Source organism: Nestor notabilis, unplaced genomic scaffold (assembly GCF_000696875.1).
Source record: "Nestor notabilis isolate BGI_N333 unplaced genomic scaffold, ASM69687v1 scaffold32676, whole genome shotgun sequence".
Taxonomy (NCBI): domain Eukaryota; kingdom Metazoa; phylum Chordata; class Aves; order Psittaciformes; family Psittacidae; genus Nestor; species Nestor notabilis.
This window is the reverse complement of record NW_009934764.1, coordinates 20,235-45,279: the sequence shown is the minus strand read 5'-3', so window position 1 is coordinate 45,279 and position 25,045 is coordinate 20,235. Positions and strand designations below refer to the sequence as shown.

Genomic DNA, 25,045 nt, shown 5'->3' with positions numbered 1-25,045 from the left:
GCCCGGTCAGAGGCGGTGGGTGAACAGTGCGTCCCCTTTGGGGGTTCTGCTGCTCTGCCACCTCGCACGGCCCACCTGAGCTCTGGGCACCCCGGCGACGATCAGTTGTGGCCGCTCGTACCCCGATGGTGTTTTCTTTCAGGGTCACTGTAATTTGCTTTTAATTGGACATCTTTTGAAGGGCGAAAGAAAGGGCTTTTTTTCTTCTGAGTTTAGAAGTAATGCTTATAAATCAGCACAAAATGCGTTTTACTAACTCGAGCATTCCATGGCAAGATGATTTTTTAAAAAAAGGTGAAAGTTGCCATGCTAAAGTTGCAGTTGTGCAAGGACTTTGCATCACTTAAGGTTATGAAACAGTGTCTGGGAGTGAGTCAGACCTCACAGGGCAGTTCAGTAAAAGAGGCTGTAGTAGTGCAACTACGGGGAAGGAAAACAGGTCAGAATAGCGAGAAGTTCTGTTGGCTTTTAATTCAGGTCCATTCAGAAGAATCTGGGTGAGCAGATTTACTCACTTTCCTAATTTCTGTCCTATGTTGCTTTGCAAGGGGGTTCCCCCCATTTCTGTCAGCCTCCAGGTAAAATAGCTGTAAAAGCCAGCGAGCTTCTCGGGTTAGCCGAATTATACGGGCAGCAATATGGGATATACATACCACCTATATGACCACATCCTGCTCTGTGCCTGCCTCTACCAACAGTGCAAGCGGCAATACCGCTTGTGCTATGGCGAGAGGAGATGGTGGGTGGCAAGTTACCACGGGCCAGCTGAGGTGGTGCCTCAGGGAGAGCTCTGAGGGTAACAACTGCTCTCGTTGCGTTGGGCAGGCGTGCTGGAGCTTCAGGCACTGTTACAGCCAGCTCCCCCGTGGAACCCGGCAGCAAGGGTGCCCCTTCTGCGCTAGGCCGCCAGGTTGTGTTCACACCACCGGGTGCCCATCAGGCCCTGGGAAGAGTCACGGGTGTGACCTTCACATTTGCTGCTTTCAGAGGCACAGCCCAGTGCAGAGACCAGTTCCTACAAACCACTGGCTCCCACAGCCTGGGTAGTTACACTGCGGCTGATACCCAGGCCGCCTCGGTACAGCCATTTTGTCTCTGGTTCACTGTAAAGGGAGCAGACCGCTTGTAGAGCACTTGAGACTTACCAGTAGTGATGCCCCATGAACATCCTGTTACTAGTAAGGCATCTCTTGGATGTGCTGCTTGTGACATTTAACCTGTTAAAGGAATATCTGGCAAGCTGAAGAAGTCAGGCCTAGGCAGCGCTTAAACTGGAAATATGCAGAATATAAGAGAAACAACTTTTCAAGAGTAGGTGTGATGGTTGCCCAGAGAAGCTGTGTCTGTCCCATCCCTGGCAGTGCTCAAGGCCAGGCTGGACGGGGCTTGGAGCAACCTGGTCTAGTGGAAGGTGTCCCTGCCTGTGGAAGGGAGGTTGGAACCCGATGATCTTCAAGGTCCCTTCCAATCAAAACTGTTCTACAATTATATGGTGCTTCACAAGTGGGTGGATGAATAATAATGATGATGATGATAATGATGGTGTTAGTAATAACGATAATAATGATAATAATAGCCTACAGCAGGACATTGGGTAGCTATTTGAAAGGGACGTAGTCAAAGGGATATTTTGTCTTTATATTGCATACAGAGGATTTTATACAAATGTACATAGGGGAAGATTAGAAGAGACTGAGCAGTAATTGGCAAATTATCACCTGGGAAGCTTTTGTTGTAGCATACATTTCAGTTCTCAATAGGTGAATTTTCAGCAAATGACAGATCTGTTTGTACAACTTGTGCTATGCTGTTTTAAAAGAAGTGGAGCCTGGGCAGTGAGAGTTGTTGTCTCTAGACCTGATCAGTTCACCTTGCATTAGATCCTTAAAGAAATAGCATGTTCTTTATTTTTAGTTATATATTATAAGCATACACTGTACACTTGCTAGTTATTTATATTGTATATAAATGATATAATATTGTTTTAAGTGTCTCTATTACTCAAGATTAGATAATGAAGGTAAGTGCTTTTTTGTGGTAGCCATATCCTGTGTCCCACACTGTGATGTAACTTCGGGTTTAGTGTTGTGGAGTTAAAGCCACAACACACATAAATTGCTTGTTAATATAAATTCAGTATGTAGCCTTAATTCGTCACCCAGCTGTATCTCAGGAAGAGGCCTTTTCCCCAGGGAGAAGTTGCATGCTGCCTCTGAGACCTGGGTAGAACCTTATCTGACCTCAAAAAAATTATACTGCAGAGGGTGAGAGGGAGAATATCTGTCTTGGGGACCTCCCCTCCCTTCAACAGTATGCTCACAGCTTTGTCAATCTACCTCAAACCAGGAGGGACTGGAAAACCCAGAACCACGTGGGTGATTTAGTGCTGCTGAGAGATTTCCTTTGTGTTTTTAATGCAATAGCTATAATTTAAGCCCCCTGTGACTGGGTGCACTAAGTTGTACAAGGAAGGGATCAGTCAGAGGTTTATTGGCACAGGGATGTAAGAACATGCAATTAAACTAGTTGCCAGAGAATCATAGAATGGTTTGGGTTGGAAGAGATCTTAAAGATCATCTAGTTCCAAACCTCCTGCCACGGGCAGGGACACCTCACACTAGAGCAGGTCCTTGCCTTCCTTCTCCTTCCTGGTGACTGAACTTTCCTTGGCAGCGCCTGGAGAAGGCCAAGGGACCCACCTGCCTTTGGGACCTGCTCAAAACAAAGAAGTGGTTTAGGTCATTTTTCATCAGGCTGAAACAAAACTGCTCCTCTGTCATGATATATTTAGTCCCACCTGTAGCATGCCCCATCTCTTTTTTGAAGAGGAGGGCATGGAAAGCTGTTGTTTTTCTTCATGTTACACCACCGTAGAGAAACAACCTGCAAAAAGTAGAAGCCCATTGAGCAGCAAGTTGCACCATTGTTCCCCCCCCCCCCCCCTTATTTCTCCTTTATGTAGCTGTAATCAGCTTTGGGCAAGTTGGATGTTATGAATACCTAGAAAAATTATTGTAACATGTTTGTAGAATAAACTGGCCTGTTGCAGTCCTCACTACACTGCTGAAACTGCCTGAAGTCAGAGTAGGGCTAAACAGAAAATGGGCAGAATGATGAAGAAAATGTTGCAGGGCAGAGATAAGAAGTGGAAACAGAAATAAACAAGTGTGTGTGGAAGAAAAGATTTCTAACTGTGGTGGTTCTCAGAGGCAGTATCTGCTGGACACGTTGCAGGTACCACCACAGACATCCAAGTTTCTTCAGGATGAAAATCAAGGTGCAAGAACATTGCACAACCAGATCTCGCCCTGAAGTGGAGCTATGATTGGGAAAATAGCAATTATTTCTAGGTTGTGTAATATAGCTGCAGCCAGAGGGGCTGTGTGAGCAAACCTGTGCTGTGTAAGTTATCACCAGGTAATTTCAGGGTTATCAGCTGTACCCTAAAAGGATAAGGGCCGATAATCCTTTACGTACTCTGTGATTGCTTTCACAGAGGTCCGTGCTGCATAGCTAACCAAATGCATGCTGTGGCACTGGCTGAGTGCACAGGCTCTCTAGTGCATCTTTGCCTTTTACTTACGCTCTTACTAAAGACCTACACCAGGTAAGCAGAGAAAGATGGACATGGCTTCTTCCACAATCAACTAGTGCTGCTCCTTGAGTTAGCTACTGCTTTTTATGGGAAATTGATACAAGTATTTAATTTCTTGTGGATTAAAATACAGGAACTGCCACTGCTGATGGACAGCTGTGGTCTACCCTACCGTCTTGTTCTGATCTTGTTGCATGGCTTCGTTCCTCTGTCTCCTTGGTACTATGCAAGAGAGAGTATTTTGGAAGAAGAGAGCTTGGGAAGTGATAAGAAATACTGTTGGAAAACATAGTGTATAATTAGTAGTAATAGTAGTCAAAAGGCTGGGATGCCGACACTCAGTTCAAGCCAGTATGTTCAATCTTCGCTTCTATTTCTTCCATTTTCCTATTCATGCATGGCTTCACTTTCCCCATTTCTTTGTGCTTTCCCCGTTGCTGTTTGCCTGCCTGATTTCCTTTCTCATGTCACTCTAAGAATTATTTCAGTGTTATTCCTCTAACATGCAGACAGACAGACGTGTAGCGACATCATTTTTTCACCAGTAACTGCAGCAGAGCAGTACTTTTCCAATTTGACAGCATTTAGCACTTTCAGCTTGCAGAACACTTTCAGACCCTTCCCTAGGGGGAAGCTGACAGAACCACTGACAAAGTGCAGTTGCTTAATGCCTGCAGGAAGCCACCCTGGTATTGTTACAGCCAAATAAAGCATAAACCCCTTTGGGTCCTTGCTTATCACTTTAAAAAATATATTAGCATTTGACAGCCATCCTGGAGCTGCACAGGTGACCAGCACTTTGCAGCATGTGTAGAGAACCAAACCTAGGCAAAGAAAGACCGACAGGGTAGGAATTAATGAGATCTTAGTAACTTTAGATTTCTAACTTAACCTCTTTATCTGAAGGCAGCCAAAGAGAATTACTGTGCTGGAGCTTTTTCCCCATTGCACGTTGTTGCTCCTGCACATAGCAATTCCTTCACATCCCAGTCAAAGCAGAACCTTTCATGCTGTCAATACAGGTGGTAAGTAGTGTGCACCACAGCTGACAGTCTGCTCCCTCAGGAGAGTAGCACTATGGATCTAGGCAAGGAGAACATGTTGACTCCTTTGCTCCATTCAGGATGCTCCCTGGTAAATAGTAAGCAGAATCCATATGGCAGCAGTAACTACAGCAATGAGCTTCTTCACTGCTTAGCTTTTTTACTTGTTTGTTCTTTTGTTCTGTTTTTGACTTTGTTGTCCTGCTTTGTCTACTGCCTTTTTTGTGTGCATTCCTATTCCTTGCCCTCCCATGACTCTCACCTAAGGCATTCACACAGCTCAGCAGCCTACACACGCTTTCTTCTTTACTCCTTGCAAGCTTTTTGATCCTGCATGCTTTACCAGTCCCTCCATGCTGTTTTGCCTTCAAAATTCTGCTCTGCTTCTAACACCCGGATTTTTCATGATCTCGTGCAATAGAATTATAGAATGGGTTGAAAGAGACCTTAAAGACCACCCAGTTCCAACCCCCCTGCCATGGGCAGGGACACCTTCCACTAGACCAGGTTGCTCCAAGCCCTGTCCAGCCTGGCCTTGAACACTGCCAGGGATGGGGCAGCCACAGTTTCTCTGGGCAACCTGTGCCAGTGCCTGATCACCCTCACAGGGAAGAATTTATTCCTAATGTATAATCTAAGTCTCCCCTCTTTCAGTTTAAAGCCATTCCTCCTTGTCCTGTCACTACATGTGCTTGTAAAAAGTCCCTCTTTAGGTTTCTTGTCGGCCCCTTTAGGCATTGAAAGACTGTTGTAAGGCCTCCCCAGAGCCTTCTCTTTTCTAGGCTGTACAAGCCCATCTAAAGCCACTCTGGCTTGTGGTCCCAGCCTCTGAAATCTATTCATTCAGTCTGCATAACTGTGTGGGCAGGCCCTCGAGTACAGGGACAAAAACCACAGTGCAAGAGAGCTCCATTGCTGGCCAAGCTTATACCTGTTCTCCAAACAGAAATCCACTGCAGCAGCAGAACTGCAACAGTGCAACGTCATCTGTGAGCCATTTCCTATTGGTTTAAGCACATCTAGTACGAGGGGGATTTCCTCTTCCCTACTTCCTGCCTCCTCATCCCAGCAGTCAGAACTACATTAATAAAACCTTTCAAATGTAGGCCAAGAGAACAGCCAGGTCAATACAGAACTTTTCTTTGAAATGCCTCTGAAATGCTGGTTGCTGTAAAACTTTGTTTTCTCTCCTGGGACTTCCATAATTGCCTTTTCCCCACTGCTGCAATCTCTCCCCCTCCCGCAGGACACAGGAACAGGAATTGGGTGTATTTGCCTACTGTATACTTGAAAAAATAACGCACTGCATTTTGGTTCTGCCCTTTTTTATCATGTCTCTAATCTGTTTATATTTTAGCAAGCTAAACATGGCTGTTCTGTAGTGTTTGGCTTTTGGCCAGAAAATCTGCAATGAAGCTTTTTCCTGTTTCCTTGCTTACTTTTTTTACTGCTGCCTGTACTCTTTAACGAAACCAGCATGGCCTACCAGAGCAAGGTCTTACTTCTGTGGGCAAGTTTAATCCAGCGCACTTTATGGGCTTGGCAGCTAAGATTGCTGCAACTGATTGGATGATTCAGGAAGCCACCACGGATCTTCTTCCCTGGTTAGCAAAACATCATTTAAGTACTTATCTTCTCCTTGTCCTCCTGGTGTTTATTTTCTGAGGCAGCTTCTCAAGTGTCTGCTGTTATTCAGATCACTTTTACCAGCCATTGAGCATCCTCGGCACCTTTTTGAGGCTAAAAATGAAACACAGCATATACAATTATTTTGGCTGAGCACAGGAAAGCACACACTCTTTTCGTACTCTATCTCATTGAGTGAATGGGCTTTTTGTTGAATACGGGAATACACAGGAATTCTTAGTGGATTTTTTTTTTCTCCAAGCATAGTTCATATAATATCAAACTGGGTGAGGGTGTTTATGCAGGTAAAATTCAGTAATCATAGTGCACAAAGCTGAGAGGGAAGTAAAGGCCTCACTTTCCCCTGCCAAGTGAATAATAGGTTCCTTTATGGGTGTGAGTATTGTCCAGTGAACCTGGTACAAGATCCATTCATTTCAGCTGCAGTCATTCCCAGTGACAAGCTCAGGCTGCGGCTCATGTACATGTGTATGTTTTTAAATCTGCTAGAAATTGACAACTTTTGTAGTTGCATTTTAAAATCGCTCTGCAGATCGACGTCTTTGTGTTTGTTCCAGATCGACTGTCTCGATGGAAGTGGTGTCAGCCTGGGCCCCGGCAGTGGGTTTCACACTCCTGCCCCCTGCAGGAGGATTTTTAGGAAGCAGGCTAATCAAAAAGGAATTGCCGGTGTGGTACGAATCTCTACAGAAGCCATCCTGGTGCCCACCTAACTGGGTGTTTGCTCCTGTCTGGGGAGCTATCTATACATCGATGGGGTATGTTTTTCACACTGTATTCAGGCACTTACCTGATCTCAAAGTTGCTTATTGTATAATGCTGGACCAGAGAATTATTATTGTATTCCTGTGGCTGTATGTTCGTAAGAAACTGTGTCAAACTGCCTGTTTAACAGGTAGAGACATGCTTTGGGAGTTGTGTGTGGGTTTGATAGGACATTTGGTATGCACAAGTATCCACATCAAAAGCAGGAGTTTGAAAAGCTGCCATCAACTTGCTTTCCTCATTCATCCTGAGGGGAATACCTGCCAAGCTGGCAGTGATGTAGTAAGGCAGCATTGGGAGTTCTTCTGTGTATGTCCTTCAGGAGTTTTAGGAAAACTATATTAAAAAAATAGGGGAGGGGGAGAATTAGGATAGAGCTGTTCTAACAGAGCTCAAGTAAAAGAAATCAAAATCCAAACATATGCGTTAAACTCTAAATGTTTGAAACATCTACTGACTCCTTATTTAACAGCACAGCAATTACTGTCAAATGAACAAGGAACGACATGGCCAAAAACCATCCCCATAGGAACCTTAAAAGTTTAATAATACTGTATTTTGGCAGCTGTTACTTTAATAAGATGTGGTAAATATATTTATAGAGGTAGCTTGTCTCAAGAGATTGTTTGGGCAGTTCTGACTCACCTCACAGACTGCTCTAGAAGCTGTCCACCCAACATTACATGCTTTTATGTTAACTCTGGTGAGCTGTGCCACAGAGGAGAGGGAGCACTCTGCTCCTAGAGCCTCAGCAGAGGTCAGTGCAGCCCCCAAGCACAAAAGGATGCTTTGTCTTTATTCTGCACTTGGTCATTAAGAACTAGCTACACAGCAAGATTAATCATGCTGTTTCCTAGCTATCAAATACACCTTGTTGCTAATCCAATAGTAATAGTTTTAAGGCTGCAATATGCCTTTTATGGCTTAATCCCTCCCATCTCCCATTAATTTATTCCATCACGACAGTACATTTTAAGTGGCACGTGTATAGCACTGGCTTAACTATATGAAGTTTCACATCTTTTCCAAGTGAACATTACATGGTCATCCTGCATGTTATCTTAAATACCCCGTTGCAAAATACAGCAATGATGCAGTGTCTGAAACTGTATCTGAATGCTAAATTGTCTCTCACACATTTGCTCATTTGGTTTCGTTTTCTTTCCAGAAAGGCTTTGTAATTTTTATAGCCATGTGTACTGTCCCTCCTTTCTTATTAGTGTTCTCTTTTCTTTCTCCTTTTACAATGTCTACTTTTAAAAAATGCTCTCTACTCCTGTATATTCCAGGAGTTAGCATTAGAATCAAATCATTACTGTCCTGAGAATAAAAGAATGCCTTGATGAAAGGGACAAGAGCTGAGTGGCTTTTCTGTGAAGCCATTCCTTCAAGTTGTGACAGCTGATCACTTACTTTGATAATATCAGAATCAGTATATTCTGAGGTGGATGGTTCTGATTATGTACATCAGATCATACCTACTACCAGACCATTTCTTCTGTAATCCATCATGTGCACACATTCTTTGACTGATCAAGACATCTGGTTCCTTTAGAACCTCTCAAACATGTTAAAAGCAAGAAGTAACTAAAAGCAGGATGTAATAAGCTTACGTGCCTTCCTTGACATTTAATTTCCAGGTAGATTTGTACATTAGTCTGAATTTAGATGACGAACAACCGTGTCTCTGTAAATCACTTAGGAACAGATTTGGGTCTTGATGCCTGTTACAGAGATGAACTGTTAAGTTTCTAAGGCTTACCTTGCCCTCTCCATTCCTTTTTTAACACTCTCTGGAATCAAACTGCCAGGATTTCAAAGCTGCATTGTTCAGCCCCTATGAAAGTAATGGCCAAGAAGCAAGCTTGTGTCATTAACTGGGTTAAACAGGAAAAAATATGACCTACAAATGAAGACAAACTCCTTGCAATTACTTGTATGGATGTTTGTCTGTTCCTGAAAACCGCAATGCTTAAAGTTGGTCTCCATCTTTGCTCTGCTGCCAGCAGAGATACACAGGAGCCCCATGCTGTCCAGCCTGGTGTACACATCCAGTACCCAGTTCACATCCAGCTGGGATGCAATCCATGTACACTTACAAGTTCTAAGGCAAGGGTGTAATTCCAGATGTTGGCATTTTATCTAGGGCATTCTACTGTGGTCACTTGGAATGGCTGTGCAGTCATCTGGATTGAAATCTAGCTGATGTCTAAAGGGAAAAATCAAACAAGAGCAAAAGAAATAGTATTAGGTAATGAATGGTCCTTCTATTCAGGCTCCTTCAAGTGCAAAAAATAAACCTTACATTAGTACATCTCTCACATGCTGAGAATTCCTGTCTTTAGCACCTTACATTTTGGGATCCCTCTAGCAAACTGATCTTCTGTAGCATTAAGAAGATCTGTTCAAAATCTTCAAAACATTTTTGGAAGATCTTCCAGTAGCCAGGATGCTGCAGACAGGAAGGGTGCTGGGTGCTCCTCCTGGTTGATTCTTTGTTCTCCCCTTCCTTCTGAAAAGTGGCTATAGGTTCCTCCTGCTTTTAACACCATCCATCCCCATCCTCACCCTGTGCTTTGGGATGCCACTCAGTTCCTACTTCTTTTGTGTTCATTTCATCCACTTAAACAGTCAGTGAGTTCCGTTGGATTTTTTTTTTATTTTTAAAGCACCATCTCCCAGTACCAAAATGAACAGTTTCTCCACTATTTAGAGACTTCCTTTTAGCCTTGCTTCTTGGACTTGCTTCTGTTTCAGCATGGTGTTCTCTTTTAAGGCTGAAACACAGTAGGTCATCTGCTCCTCTACACCTAGAAGTGAGTACTCTGGCAGGCTGGGGAATTAATCTCTCTACTGCTATTTACAGCAGGTGATCAACCCTGTGCAGTCAGTTACTCTGCCAAGTAGTGTCTGGATGTCTACTTTCCCAAATCAGTCTAGACCCTAGCACTGAAGCTGCTTCGTTTGATCAACAATGTGCAGTTGCTTTCTAACTGGTGTACTGAGTTATAGCCTCCATTTGCTTTCTCCAGATACGGCTCGTACCTGGTGTGGAAGGAAGTGGGGGGCTTCAACAAGAAGTCGGTGGTTCCTCTGGGTCTGTATGCAGGGCAGCTGGCATTAAACTGGTCATGGACTCCAATATTTTTTAGAGCTCACAAAATGGGATGGGTAAGTGGAAAAGTTTCTTAATCAAAGACTCCTGCTGTCATTGGCAAGGTGCTGAGTCGAAAGTTAAGTGTTACAATCTTTGCTCCCTGAAAATGAGCCTGAGAACAGAGTATGGCTTGCATGAGTTTTCTAAAATTCTCTTTATTGCATGCCAGCAGCCCCCTGAGAGCGTTACATATCTACAACATCCGTAAGTTTCAAGAAGCTCTTTCTGCCATCCTTTGATAAGAGCTCTTTGTCACCAGAAAATGTAAATGTTTATGCCTTACTAAAATACCATGGTACCTCTGGCAAACAGCAGTGGTAGGAAGCTTATCAGAACATTACTCAGGTAATCAGCACTCATTTTTGACCAGACTAATTTTCTGCAGTCTGAAGAGAAAACAGCTTGCCTCAAAAATAAATCAGTAATGGACACTGAAAAATACTTCCCTGGTTCTCTAAATGTCCGTGCAATGCTGTAGTAGTGGAAGACTTTGCAATCCAGCATCGATTCATTCACACCACATCTCTTCAGGCTGCACCTGTGACGTGAAAAGACTGGACACTTAGCTAAGTGACTTGCTCAAAGTTACACTGGGTTTGTAGTGAATGTAACAAAAAAAGAGGGTATGGGTGAGTGGGATTTTATTCTCCCTGTCTTGCTCCCAGCAGCAATGTCCTTTGTTGTGATTGTTGCATTGTTTTATGAGTCAAATTGACTCATAATTCAGCAGAAATCTCTCTTTTTTTGTTGCTGGCTGGTTTTCTGAGAAGGAATTAACAAGTGCCAGAGCGAAGTGGAAAGAGGCACACGAAGACTAGTCAAGAAAATGCAACAAGTAAACCCAACACTGACCACCTTCCTGTGTTTCAGGGGTTGGTGACTCTCCTGCTCACGACTGGCACGGCGACAGCTACGACTGTTTCCTGGTATAAAGTCAACAAAACAGCAGCTTATTTGATGATTCCTTATTTAGCTTGGCTAACTATGGCTTCTGCACTCAACTACCGTGTCTGGAAGGACAATCGCAACAAGAAGCAGTCCAAATAAACAGTTCTCAGCCAAATAGATATTTTTTTCCCCACAAGAATTTTCTAAATAAAGTTATAGCCTTATTTCATTTTTAGCTCAATTACTTACACTGTTATAACCTGACAAAGCAGCACTCGTTTGAAGCAAATATGCCTTTACTAGGCAAGTCACAAAGGGTTGTATCCCTGACTGGGTTCTCGATCAGCACTACCTGTTAGTTTGCTATAAAAGCACTAGTTTTCTGTATTACAGCATTATATTTTATATGACAACAACATTAACTGTTACCAGAAATAAGCATGAACTCCAACTTTGTGATGTTCAGAGGAAGAAATCCAGCCATATATTAACACAGCTTCCAGAAAGCTGCTCCTAACAGCAACAGGCATGACTGTGGTCTGAATCAAGAGTGATAGGCACAATTGTGGCCTGAATCTTTCACGTTTACCACTAGACACAGTGCTTTAGTGCTATTGATGTGCCCCACTACAGCTGCCAGATTTCTTTTCTGGTCATTGTACTCTGGAAGTGTTTAAGATGAGATCTTTTTCACAATTTGTGCCTTCCCACTTTGAAGCACTGTACAATCTAGTGTCAACTGAATGCATTAAAGTACATGCAAACTTACTGACCTTACTCCTGTTTTTATTGGTTTTAAATGGTTTTGAGCAGAAGAAAAAACCCTTAAAGCAACTGGGTGCTGTAGCCTTAAAGACAGTCCCTTCATCACTCCTCACCTCTGTGACAGGCAAGACAGAACAGGAACTGGGAGCACTGGGGCAGAAACTGAGAGGACCCAAATACTCAGCAGCTCCCTGCACACACCTCTGAGGCATCTCCAGCAGCTCTGGCCAAACATCACTAACACGCTCCACCTGGACACTCAGAGGGATGCCATTTCACCACTAGACCCTAACAGGAGAGCTGGCAGCCAGGCCACTGGTGGGTCTGGCTGCCCAGCAGGGCAGTACCGGCACCATAAGCTATTCGTGTCTCCTACCTGCGCCTTCTCACTTCAGCTGCTTAGAAACAGAAACCAGGGTTTCTCCTCTTCAGGCTTATGGCAGTGCACACAGCAAGATCTGGGATGCTTAGTTCAACCAGTTGCTTCCTGTAAGATAAAAAAATCTCTTCCATCCAGGAGCACAACAGACTTATTTTTGCCCACAGCTTATGGTCCCACTGCACAAATCTTATTACTTTTTAGAAGGCATTCTTCTGGTTTGCTAAATGTGACATCACTTTCCCTTTGTGATGAGGGAAACCTCTCCCCATAGATCCCCAGGCACTTTGTTAGGTGTTTTCAGGTCCTCTGAAGGCAGAAAGTGCCTTCTGCTCTCCCACAACAAATACATTCACTGAGCAGCACTGCATGTCCCTTATGTCCAGTCTCCAGCACCCATTACTATATATCACAGACAAATGTTTGCCCTACATTGGAAGTAGTCACACCATCTGTGTTAGGCACTTTATGTTTTCTTTAGTCACATTTAAGTAAGGAGTCCAAAGAAGTTCTGACTCGTGAGCTGGAGACTGATAGAGCTGTCAGCACCGTTCCTGGCTGTGCAATCCAGCTCTCCCTTTGCCCACCTGCATAGGCTGGATGTTCCAAGACACAGATGGTTTATTTCTCCAGACTATGTTCCAGTCAGTGGAAAAAAGTAGTTTCTGCAGCCCAGCCTGAAATAGCCTAAAATATCCCTCTCCCTTCTTGATCATCAGGGATAACACTGCAAGCAAGGCTTGAATCAAGTTTCAGAACATCTGTACAATTTTGTAACCATATTTTGCTCTCAAGTAGATCCCGATTGCTGCAAACTAACTTAATACCCACATAACATACACACTGAATGAGGGACAGCAGATTTTTTGCAACTTGTACATACACACAAGCAAGATAAATACAGCCTAAATTGCTAAATTTCAGCCAGTTAACCCTGACTTGAGGGAAGAGATTAGGAATGATTCATTTCAAACTGACACCCCAGTCCCAAATATCTCTATCTTAAGCTCTAAACCTTGAAGTCCAAAGACTGCTTGGGCTTATAGCAGAGTTTTCCAGATGCCTTTCATTCCTTCAGGCCTCTTATGCATTCCTGTGCTGCTCTAGACATTGCATCCTTCTTACTTCCTGCCTGATCCCTTCCCAAAACCCTAGTCTCTTTAAGGGGCAGGCTAAGGATGACAGCCAGCAGTGCGAGGCTGTCACAACTATATGCCGTGCCGTTTTTTTTAAACAAGAAAAATGGGAAAAGCCATCAAATTTCTAATTTCATTACTCTAGGAGTTCATTGCACTGAAATATTATTTTGCCATCAGAACATTTTAGAACTTTGTATAAGAGGGATAGATAAGAAAGAGACATACAAACTCCAACATGATCCAGTAAATTACAGTTTTAATGTTGACACAGCGAACTTGTGCAATGTCTCCCAGCAAGCAAGCAATCAGGCTACTGAAAACCAAGGTAATTGCTCCAGTTATTGTCCTATTTTGAGGTCTCCCATATTCAACCAACAACACATTTGGTCAACACAAACTGATGATGTAAAGAACTAAGCAAGACAAAGAAAATGCAGACAAAATGATTATCAATACAGTATATGGTATATGCATATTCCTCTGATAGAAATTTTTTTCCTGGGTTACTAGTATAGGAAAATAGTTGCATCAGCAGCTCACAGAACTGCAATATAAATCTTGCTGTTCAGCTTATCTGGGAAGGAAATTAATAGAATGAAGCCTCCTGTGGCTAGACAATGCATGTCACATGGCAGTTGTCAGTTTCATCCAGAAATAGGGTACTGAAGACATCATTAAAAAAGGTAGGGTGGTATTTGCAGGCTCTATCACAGTCAGGGTTAAAGTTCACCTCCAGGATCTGAGGCTGCATAATTCTTTTCCCTGCGAAGAGGAACACAAACACTGCCTCTTAATACAAGCTCTACAGAATCACTAGAGTCTTTAAGCCAGACACCACACAGAATGACTGGGAAAAGCCATGTTTTATGACCCAAGATGGAAGGATGGGTTTGTTTGGGTTTTTTTGGAGGGATGGAGGTCTGTCGTACCATCATTATCCAGAGAAAAATAACCCAACAGATTCTGCAGTCACTGTACCAATCCAATGCCTCGCTTAGAATGAGAATTTGCAGCAATTTAATAGGATCTCCCTGATGCAGCTCTCTTGCTTGACAGTCTAAAACATCTTCCAGAAAACTGCTTCTCCTTTCATGTTTCAGCACAAAGCTTTCTTTCTTGAAGCTCCTAGATATCTACCTTTCCAGTTCTAGCAGTCCTGCTCCTTTACACTCCAGCCACTCCCACCTGCCACTTCAACTCACTCCTGAAGGAAGTCAAGTTAAATTTTCTCTTAAAACTCCATCAGTACAGCTCAGAATCAACTGCATTCTGTGCAAAGAGAAACAAAGGATTTGGTTTCCTGTCTGGTGGGTACAAGTTTCTGATGCACAGGTAACCATACTCTGCTCTGCACAGAAGCAACCAACCTATTTGTCCACAGGCTGTCTACAGCAACACAGCCGTGACTTTGGCACCCACACCCCCATCTTCAGAAGACCAGGGATCTGTGCAGCTCACGTTCAGCTGCAGATGTAATATGAGTTTAGTCCTTTTACTACGATAGTTTTCCTTGTACTAGTAATACTAGTGAGTTGCTTTGCCTCTGCCGTTCACGACAGCTCTGGGACAGGCAAAAGGCATTCAGTGGGGATGTAGCAGACCCAGATTCAAAACCTTCCTCCACCTGAATGCCAAAGGCTCCATTTTACATCTCCTGTTTCTCAATCATTTCCCTCCATGAAGGTGATTCATTATCTATCAGTAGATATATCTATCTCATAATTCAGATTCAGCCACTCCAGCAGTAGGCTAGGGGCACCCACCCAACATGCATCATCTAGTAACTCTTCTGGCAAACCTGGGCACAAGCAATGACTTTCTCTTGTGTCCCAGTGACCAGAGTTTCACAAGACAAGAGTACCCTCAATTTTGTTTAATACTCCCCTGACAGTCCCTTTTTGTGTTGGTGCCTCTGCTGCTTTTCTACCTACAAGAGACATGCATCTGGGTTGGGCATAGTGACAGAACACTTTTGAACCTCCTGGGGAAATAACAAAGAATTTGCCCAATTTGGCAAATTTTGTTACCAGTCCTCCACAACTGTCTGGAAGAAAGGGTCCAGATACTCAGCTACACTGTGGCACTAACATGAAGGAGCTTCACACACATGTTCTTGCAGATACTTGGCAACAACTAAGTGACAGTCCTGAGGGCATCAACAGCACTGACATAGTGAATGTGGTCCCTTCCCTGCTTTGAAGACAATCCAAGCTGGAAGCCACATTCAGTAAGATGTCTCTAAGGTTTTCATAGAGACACGTATTTCAGACATTCTCTTACCATAAATGGGAAAGAAAACTTGCTGCTGGTAGAGTGACAGGATTGTTGTACAGTTGGGTTTTTTTTGTGTGTGTTGGTTTGTTTGTGGCTTTGTTTGTTTTGTTTTTAAAAACAGGGAACAGCAGTAGCAGGGGCAGAGGGGAAGCAAAAACTCAGCCAAGCACAGTAAACAGCTCCCTCGTCATTCCTGTTAACCAGCAAGGCAGATGCTAATAACCCCACAGATCTGCAACTCCAGCTGTGCTTTAATGTCAGTGGGAGGCACAGAGCACACAGCTCACACTGCTTGAGAAACGGTAAGAGTTCAGACGAAGAAATAAATTTCTGAAACAGTCCACAAACAAAAAGAATTCGAAGTGTTGAGCTTCTCACCATCTCTGCTGGTGTCCCATTTCAGCATCAAGTCAACAGCGTATATTGCTCTTGATGATGGATAATCACAGATCCCAAGAGGTGCAGGTTTAGCTGAAGCGACTTGGAACAATTCAGCAAATGCCTTACAAATATTTGCCTGACAACAGAAAAAGGTTTGTGAATGAGAAGTGAGGTTCCATAAAGGCAAGAAACATGTTTTTAATCACTTCATTCATACAGCTTTTTAGAGTTTGTGTAAATTACATCAGTCAACAGATGACAGCCTGCACAGTACTGGTGTCAAAATGTGCACTGAGACCTAAAGACAACACAGTGGAAGTGCCAAGCAACCAACAATATCCAGGGATTTTTCTGGGGAGCCAATCAGTACTATGGAAATCCTGAAAATAGGACATTTAATGTTAGTCCCTTCTCAGGAGCCCCCTCTCCCTGCATATGAAGTTGTATTCTAGCTCTCGTTTGTTCTGCAATTAAAAATCTTCCACCCTCTAAAAAGGGTGGTGGGGCCGTGGAGTTTTAAGAACATACTATATTGGTATCCTGAGAAACAGACAGATACCCAATGTGAAAGTGAAATAAAACAGGAAGAACATACAGGTGTGAATTTTAGCACTGAGTTTTTACTGCAGTGAACCATTCCTTCTGCAAACAAAAAGATGGTGTAATACCTCCTATTCTGTACACTGTACCGCCCTGGGGAACCTACACTACGTATTCTGACGTCTCTCTTCTCACCCCTTGTAGTCTCTTCCAGACTACTTTAAGCCTAATGCTGCAAAGCCTGTCATACCCTGAGTACCACTGATTGAATATGAGGTTCTAGTAAAAACTGATGTCAATTTATGGAAATCAATCCACATATTTATTCGCTTTTGAAAGCACAGGCACATAAATGCTCAGCTACCATTCGTTCTGCATCTTCTAGCTCCTGATAAATATGGAAGAAAGCAACAATTCAGTTTTGTGCATGTTTCTGAACCATTTCTTTATAATCAGCTTTTTCTTTCAAGCATGAATTACAGGAAAAAACTTATCAATGAGAAGGTCCTCATCCACCTTCTTGCATGTTTTATGGAACTATAGTATTTGGAGCTGCTTCTTCACAGATAAAAGATGCCCTTGTATTAGGGAACCATCTGTTTTCTTGAGGAGAGTCATTTAATGCAGTGACCAGGGACAGGGCTCTGGCCAGCTTGCTAACACAGAACAGCTGGGCAGCAGCTGGAAATTCTGTACTGCAGTCTTAAAGGCAAGATTTAATTTAACAAACAGGGCTTCCAACTTACTAGCTCAGAGACACTGTGTTGTGAGCAAGCTCCAGTGCACTGCACAGCAAGCTAACCGGGGAGTGTACAGGTAGACCGTTATTAGACCAACAGCTCTGCTTAAAATACAGAAACCAAAACGGGTGATGCCATTCCACTGAGATTACTATGTACTGCAATTTCCTATTTACTCCTGTTTCCTACTTGTTCTGACACCTCCTTGTCTTGTGAAGCCATTTGGAACAAAGGAAGCAAAAGGCTGAATACCTCAGGGGCTCAACCTTTCAGAATCAGGGTTAATATTCTGCTGAAAAGTAGTGAAAGCTTTGAAAACAACTTTTCCACAGTCATGTGAGCAACACCCGTAGTGATTAGCATACTTCATATTCTGGACCTCCCTGCCTTTTTGCATCAAATACGAAACCTTCACAACCAATGGGCTTAGATTACCAGCAACCTTTTGCAAAATAAGATGGAACTTGCAAGAAGAAAGATTCTGGTGCCAGGCTCCTGGGGGTAGTGAGGACTGGCTGCATTACCAAGTCAAATATAAAGAATTCTTATAGTGTTAACAATGAAATAAAATCCTAAAATGCTAACAACAGAATTTTTGACAGGCAATTACACTAAGTTAAGAAATGCTTCTGAAGTAAAGATTAATATTTGATGTCCTTTGTGCAACTGATACACATGAAGTGTGTTTTATGAGAAAAAAGCAACCAATCATACAACCCAACACTTTTGGAAAAGCTAGTTTGATGAGTAAAAAAGGATCCATGAGCATTTACAGAAGAAAGATGAATTGCTGTCTTACTTGTACTGTTGTCCAAGGATATTCAGGATATTGCTTTTCAAACAGAGGAATAAATTCTTCACAGTGTACCTAAAACAGTTTAGCAACATCAATCAGATGACGAGAGACTGGAACAGTGATTTTTCCATTCACGCAAACCCAGGTACAGAACTATAGAATTAGAAAGTTCCTAAGAACCTTCCTTGTTACAGTACTTCTTGTTATAAAAGATCACTTGACAATGACTAGTTGCCATTTCAACGATTATTTTACTGGTCCCTACCAATGTGGGTTATATTCAGGATGTTGGTTCGTGTTACTGCACATAGTCACAGATGATTGTGGGGAAGAAGGGAAGTGTCTAGGGAAGTATTTGCTTAAGACTTTGGGTACTTCCACCATCCTGACTGCTTCTTTAAGTGGATGTGAAATAGGTTATTTGGCAACAGTCACAAAGGAAGCACTGGAATATTTTCTAACAGAAAAGGGAGGAGTGTTTTGGACTCTTTGCTTACCTGTTTTAATGTGACACCGGGAGCATAATTCATGACTGTGAAATGCTTCTCGTAGTCATCCAAGTCATCAAGTGAAAATGCCCTGGGGAATAAAACAATTCCTTAGTTTCCGAGCTATCAGATTTAATTCTCAGCCCCTCCACACTAATGGGGGGAAGGTAATTACCGATTTGAAAAGCGCAGCCAGAACACATCATAGATGTACAGCTTGAGAGGTTTGATGGACCGCAGCAACACAACGTAACGGATGTCAAATTTAACCATCCCCACCTCTTCGCGGTGAAACAAGACTGGGTTCTCAATATATTTGCACACTACCTACAACAAAGGAGTTACACTCGTAGTCAACACAATTCAACTGAAATGAAAGCCAGGTGTCACTGGATCTTGATTAAAGGTATCCTTGTATGCATTTCAGTTTCTCTTTAGCCATGTGCATCAATACACAATGTTGTAATGCAAATAGGTACCTTTCATGAAACCCGTTGACACTGGGGTGGGGAAGTGGAGGCCAGATGTACTCACTTTTAAAAATCAAAGTTAATTTTATTTATAATTTTGGTAACCTTGTTTTGGACTAGAAAGGTGAAGCAATTCTGTGTGCATTTCTGCATTCCAGAAAATACATGCAGTCCACACACCAACAGAAATAAAGCTGAAGTGACACTGTGAGGTATGACCACATATTGCAGACTCCTTGTAAAAACCTCCATGATTCATCTATTGCTGGCAAAGACAGTACTTTGTGCCACTGAGCAGAGCTGTGGATCAGCAGCAACGATCAACCAAGGGACAGAAGCAATAATGTTCCACAATTTACAACCAACATTAACTATAGCTAATGTGTGTTCACCTGCCAGTCTGAGGATTAGTGTTAAAGCAGCACCACACTGGAGTATTCATTACTACCAGCGCAAGCTTTATATTCTAAATAAGAAAACACGAGGCTCCTTGAGTTCATCACTGCAACCAGTGGAGTTGACCAATTTGAATCTGAATCAGTTCTGACTGAAACGGTATGCTTATGGCCAACACATGAATTTTGAAGAAAATAAATTTCCTTCTTTGCATGTCTAGACCTCCTTTATGAAGCAGTTTTTTCATCTCTCCCTTTTAAACCACATTCAAAACCACACTCTCTAACCTTTGGGCTGCTCTCTCTATGCCTGATGATATTGTTAAGGCTGTTGGTGATGTGGGTATCCAGACTTCTGGCCAAGTTCCAGGGTTTGCATATCCAGTGATTGTCTTCTCCTCTGAGAGAGAGAGAAAAAGAAGTCAACACCTGTAAGTATCAACCTCATTCATCCATCTGAACATCCACATGAACTGATCTATGTACTCTCCTGAAAAAATACTGTGAGTTACAGTGCAAGAACTAAGGATTTTTGACTGATAGCTGGGAGCATTAGGCCTCAGGCATAAAGAGGAGAAAAGGCAGTGGCAGCTTGCACTGATCTTTTCGGTTAGGGCCTAGCATGCTCTCACTGTTTGTTTCCTTCTGCATTTGACTCCTTCAAAAGGGGAAAACAATCCAACAACAGGACAGCATCATTCATGAACATGCTCAGGTCATGGTGTGGAAATCATTCTGCCAGGAGTCTAAGAACATTCTGGCAGAATACTGTCCAATTTTCCAAGTTGATTCCCTAATAATGCCTTCAAATCATTCACATTAAACATCACCGTAACTCATCTCTTTGGGAAGAAATCACACAATAACCCGAGAGTTCATACTGCAAGCAAATAGAAGCCCACCACCATCTTCTCACTTCCTAGTACCTAATCACCTCAAGAGGCAAAATTGTTTGAAATATCCTTGAGGAAAAAACAGGCAACATGCTCGTTTTTCAATGTGTCTTTCTGAGTAAGGGCAGGGTGACACTTGATGCCTTCCCTTCCTCAATCTATTAAAGCATCCAGAGAAATTTCCTGAACTGTATGATAAACTGCATGAAGTGAGCTCAAGTTAGTGATGTTAATTTAACAGCGTCTGTTTTGTTTATTTGAAAATTCCTATCCCCTTCTTCCCATTCGCTACACACCACTTCATCCACTGCCATTTCTTGATATTAAAAAGGAATTCAACCACCACACACAAGGGATACATGGAAAGTGTGCTCTCTCCTGGTCATGCCAGTCAGTAACAGAATACATAGAACAAAGAATGGCCAACTGAAACTCCTGGCAGGTGGCACCATAAGAAAAAGTATCATTGAAGCAGCAACCTTTCAACCAGAATACTCCATGCTAGGCATAAAAGGTTATTGCACTGGCAGTACCTATTGCTCTCTTTCTCTCTTACCAGAAAAAAAAAAATATCTCAGTTTCCATCCACTCCAAGGCAGTTGCAGCAGCAGAAAGAGCATGGATTTAAAACCCTAAAGCTCCACAACTGCTTTAAGCTAACTCAACTAAAACTCAATTTTACCTTCACAACCTTACAGAACCCAAGTACTTTAACTCTAAACATTTTCCACTCTGGCTTAAGTGCAAGAACTGCTGCTGGTCCCCTCAGAAAAAAAAAAAAACCAAACCCATTTGTTGCAAACATGTTTTGATCCTTTACCTATCTGTCAAACACAAGAGGAAAGATCTTGACCAGACAAAAAGCAACAGCCTTCTGTATTCAAAGCACGGTGAAGTTTCTCTGTTTCAAAACGCACTGCTTAACTAATTTTACATTAAAGAAAGTACCTAAAAAGCTCACATATTTCAGGTAAAATTCACCTGAACATAAATGCAGCCAGAGCAAACTCATGGTGGTGTAACAACTGTCAAGCACCAAAAGCAGGCTACCAGTGTTTTGAGAAAAATGAGATCAAGAAAGCACAGAAAAAGGAAGCAGAGCCACCTTCTGTCACGTTGCTGGAAGTAGCTGATGAACTGAGGCAATTCCGTTTGGAGGTTAAAAGTACGAGGCAACCATCTCGGCCCATCTGGTCCTCCAGCTCGTCTAGAAATTGATGCCAGGCAGTCTTTGACAGTCAGGAGGTTCTCACATGGGAACTGATTCAACATTACCTCAGGCCTTTCCTCACTTAGCTTCCTACAAAACAGAGAAGTCGTTGGGTGAAGGAGGAAGGTTGGGAAGGCCTTTGGGAACACAGGTTTTAAAGCAAAAAATGAATTTGTATTATCAGGGGAATAACTGCAACCTATAATCTTTGAAGTGTGAGAAGTTGTAGAGGATGTCCGCTTCTCCCTCGTTGTCTGTGAATACAAACCGGGGATGTGTCAGGTTGTGGAGGACTTGCTGAATGTCTGTGAAAACCCTAGAAGAAGAAAAAGGCATATGAAGAAAAACATCAGTTTGATTTCTGAAACTGATCAACTTGTGCTTGAACAGAAAAAAGTTTTAAGCTTGGCTTTCTACAAGAATTACGCTTTACCAATACAAGACTTCAAACTGAAGTGGGACAGATTAAAAGAAATTGTATTTTAAGACAGAAATCTCAAAAGACAGTTTAGCTCCTAAAACTTCACAAAAACAGCAATTCAGAAGACAATGACTCCCTGACAGAGAAGCACTAACATGAATTCTATACAAAAAGTCCCCAAGTGAGAGAGAATGCCTTGTAAATGCCTAGTTGCTGGAACAGCTCTAAGAAATCAACCTGCTGTTATCCAGAAGAAAGAAGTTAATAGAAATCTTATCAGTTTAACTCAGTAGCTTCAAAAGACTACTTTTATTTGTTCAGAACTTCACACAGAGAGAGATGTTTCTAAACAATCAAAACATATATAAGTATGTACATTACATATGAGCACGAAGTACACAGAACTTCGAGGTTTAATAGAGATTCCCTCCCAGCCCCATTAAAAACCCCACATCGGCATATGAACTACCAGAGACCTCGGATGCACTTGAAGTTCAAAACCAGGTTTTAACTGAAATCAGTGGATGTAACTCAGTAGGGAATCTTTGGAAGTCAAAACAGGACAGCTTTCTTCCCCTCCAGTTGCAGCTACAGCAAATACCTTTGAAACCTTTGTTTCATCAACTGATGGTTCTCACAATTCTTCCAACTAGGTTAATGATGAGGCTGAACTATAACCTAGGGCGTTAAAAAGGATTTAATCTGTGCTTAAGGCCAGGTGAAAACATAACCCCTATGGCAAACTCCCTTACTCCAGTCAAAAAGAGGCAATGGCATGAAAAATACTGCTCTAACAAAGGCCTGAGGCCAAGGCATTTGGCCTTACACAGCATGGAAGGACACCTGGAGAGCCTGACAGCACCTGATAACTCCAATAAATCTTAATCCACGTCATTCCCTAGACATCACTTGACGATTCTATGATTCTACTTTCTCAGCTGGAGAGTGAGCATTGAGCATTCTTTACAAAAATCAGGGATTCCGTGAGAGGTGGGTCACCTCCTCTTGCACATCCAAAAAGCCATGTCTCCCCAGTGCTAATTCACTTAAATGCTCTACATAAACCCTATGCCACACAAGTACTGACCTGCATTCAGACACTCCAGAGGGCAGGCTTGAAGAAAGACTGTGGTACTCTTTTTCTCCCAGTTACGTAGTAAAGCTAACACTTCTCTTAAAAAAAAATTCCCACTAAACACTGAGCTGCCTTTATAGATATACAGAAGACACTCGTGTTTTCTCTAGAATATACTTACCAATGACTATTAGAAAGACTTCTCTCCCCCCCCCAGTAGCTTGGAGCTATACATGACATTTCAGAGGTGCTACTCATTAACAATAAAGCACCTGCTTTCTTAATCTTGAAGTCCTGCTCCTGAATTAAGTGACCTCATGTGCCAGAGCACCCTGGATTATGTATTTTAAGACTTGCCTACAGAACACAAAAGTGCAGCACAAAAGAAAGAGGAGCTCAATCTATCTTTGCTAAGTGCAGTAAGACCACTGAAATAAACTGATGGAGGTCAAGATTAGAGGGAAAATAAGGCCATACCACTCATTCTAAGTTTTTCAGTTACTTCATCCATTCTATTACCAATTCTCTTACCATAAAAGTCTTGGGATAGCAAAGGCTCTTGAGGGCAGATGATTTAGTTTTGAGAATGAAGATTTCATAGAAACACTACATAATCACTGATTTTGGTGGTCAGATTCCCTTAGGTACTTCAGCATATCCAGTGTTAACACGTATATTTGAAAAAACCGAGACCTCTGCACTGAAGAACACAGACTACAATGGCAGGACCTGACAACTACTGTGCAATCCCTTTGTTATCTAAGGAGCATGCAGGATCTTCTATGGAGTTTCTCTTGGTTTTACTTAGATTGGTACACATTCCAGTGTCTACACATCTGTACATAAAAATACAGGCAGGTATGAAATGCACCAAGTCCCACTCAGAGTTTGACACACAACAGAATCTCTACACTGCAATACCATGGTATTAGCCAACCTATTTTGGACCTTTCATTCTTGTCTCAATGACACACTTCAATGAATTAAGCCAGCTAACCATACTTCCTGAATTATTCCCCCCCTTATCCCCTCATTGGGTAGGAATGCTATGAAGTCTAGGATTAAAGAAGGTATTATTCAGTGGAATTGTGCAAGTAAGATAAAACATTCTAGATTTAGCTTAATTTACTCAAAGCATTTAAAGCTAAGAAGCAGTTATGAGAATCAACTCCCAAAGCACAGAGCTGACAAGACCAATCAAAACAGAGTTGTTGTCTTAAAACAGCAATTTTGCACATATCCAAAAAAAAACCAACCCAATCCCCGCCCCCCCGCCCCCCCAAAAGAAAAAAGAAGAGATGATCAAGCCCAGCAGAAACTGAAAGGACTTTCCATACGAATTTTTTCTCTGAAACATTTAGTTCTTTTATCTACCACCTTCTCAAGCCAGCAATCAGCACAGCTGGGTAGAACAATCTCCTTAAGGCAGGAGTTACTATTAATGCTGCAAGACCTATTTTGTTATATCAGACTATATGTACGTGCTCCCTGCTTTTCAGGATTCAAGTTAAATATTTATCTAATCTTCCCATTCCCTGTCTTAGCTCTACTTTGAAACAAGATGACTAATAATTTGTCCCAGGTTCTGAATTTTGCAGCCTCATGCATTTTATTTCTTAGAAATCCCCTCAAACAGTGATAAACACAAGGCAGAGCATGCACATTAACAGGCTACCCACACCTACGCAGCTTCACACATTCCCATCTGCCTGTCCATGGTGGTGGCCTTAAAACCTTTAAAGCTTTGGAAGAGGCTTCTCTGCCTCTGGAAGACTGTAGCTTCCACTAGGTCATCTGGACTCCAAGATGCTACCCTGCTCCTGGAGGAACTTTAGTAGACAAAATTCAGAACACAACAAGGACCACCTTCTGGCCTCCTGTGGAGGTCGAGCTGCTCGCTCTTTCTCCTCTCCAGATAGGAACTGGATAAAGAAGAGAGGAAAACCCCTAGGAATACATGGATAGGGGTATTGATAACATTCAG

The 25,045-nt window shown here is 42.4% G+C and overlaps 2 protein-coding genes across 2 annotated transcripts in view; one reads left to right on the top strand and one right to left on the bottom strand.

Moving 5' to 3' along the window:
* The first annotated feature begins 6,846 nt into the window (after positions 1-6,846).
* Positions 6,847-11,312, top strand: TSPO (translocator protein (18kDa)). The gene is made up of 3 exons (XM_010017506.1): positions 6,847-7,043; positions 10,083-10,221; positions 11,078-11,312. Exons 1-3 carry the CDS (start codon positions 6,856-6,858, stop codon positions 11,252-11,254), a joined length of 504 nt encoding a protein of 167 aa, XP_010015808.1. The 5' UTR covers positions 6,847-6,855; the 3' UTR covers positions 11,255-11,312.
* A 2,308-nt stretch (positions 11,313-13,620) lies between these two features.
* The window catches only part of TTLL12 (tubulin tyrosine ligase-like family, member 12), a 27,299-nt gene continuing 15,874 nt past the window's right edge, over positions 13,621-25,045 (bottom strand). The window contains exons 7-14 of the mRNA XM_010017505.1: positions 21,765-21,881; positions 21,461-21,655; positions 19,751-19,862; positions 18,773-18,924; positions 18,607-18,688; positions 18,113-18,181; positions 16,031-16,169; positions 13,621-14,140 (exon numbers count right to left, since the gene is read on the bottom strand). Of these exons, the coding sequence (XP_010015807.1) occupies positions 13,989-14,140; positions 16,031-16,169; positions 18,113-18,181; positions 18,607-18,688; positions 18,773-18,924; positions 19,751-19,862; positions 21,461-21,655; positions 21,765-21,881 (1,018 nt within the window). The 3' untranslated portion in view covers positions 13,621-13,988. The remainder of the gene's footprint in view (positions 14,141-16,030; positions 16,170-18,112; positions 18,182-18,606; positions 18,689-18,772; positions 18,925-19,750; positions 19,863-21,460; positions 21,656-21,764; positions 21,882-25,045) is intronic.

Bases quoted from the DNA above. Each gene is read 5' to 3' on its own strand.
- TSPO (XM_010017506.1), top strand. From the start codon at position 6,856: ATGGAAGTGGTGTCAGCCTGGGCCCCGGCAGTGGGTTTCACACTCCTG. The intron at 7,044-10,082 runs GTATGTTTTTCA...TGCTTTCTCCAG, and splicing joins GCTATCTATACATCGATGGG to ATACGGCTCGTACCTGGTGT. The intron at 10,222-11,077 runs GTAAGTGGAAAA...CCTGTGTTTCAG, and splicing joins GAGCTCACAAAATGGGATGG to GGGTTGGTGACTCTCCTGCT.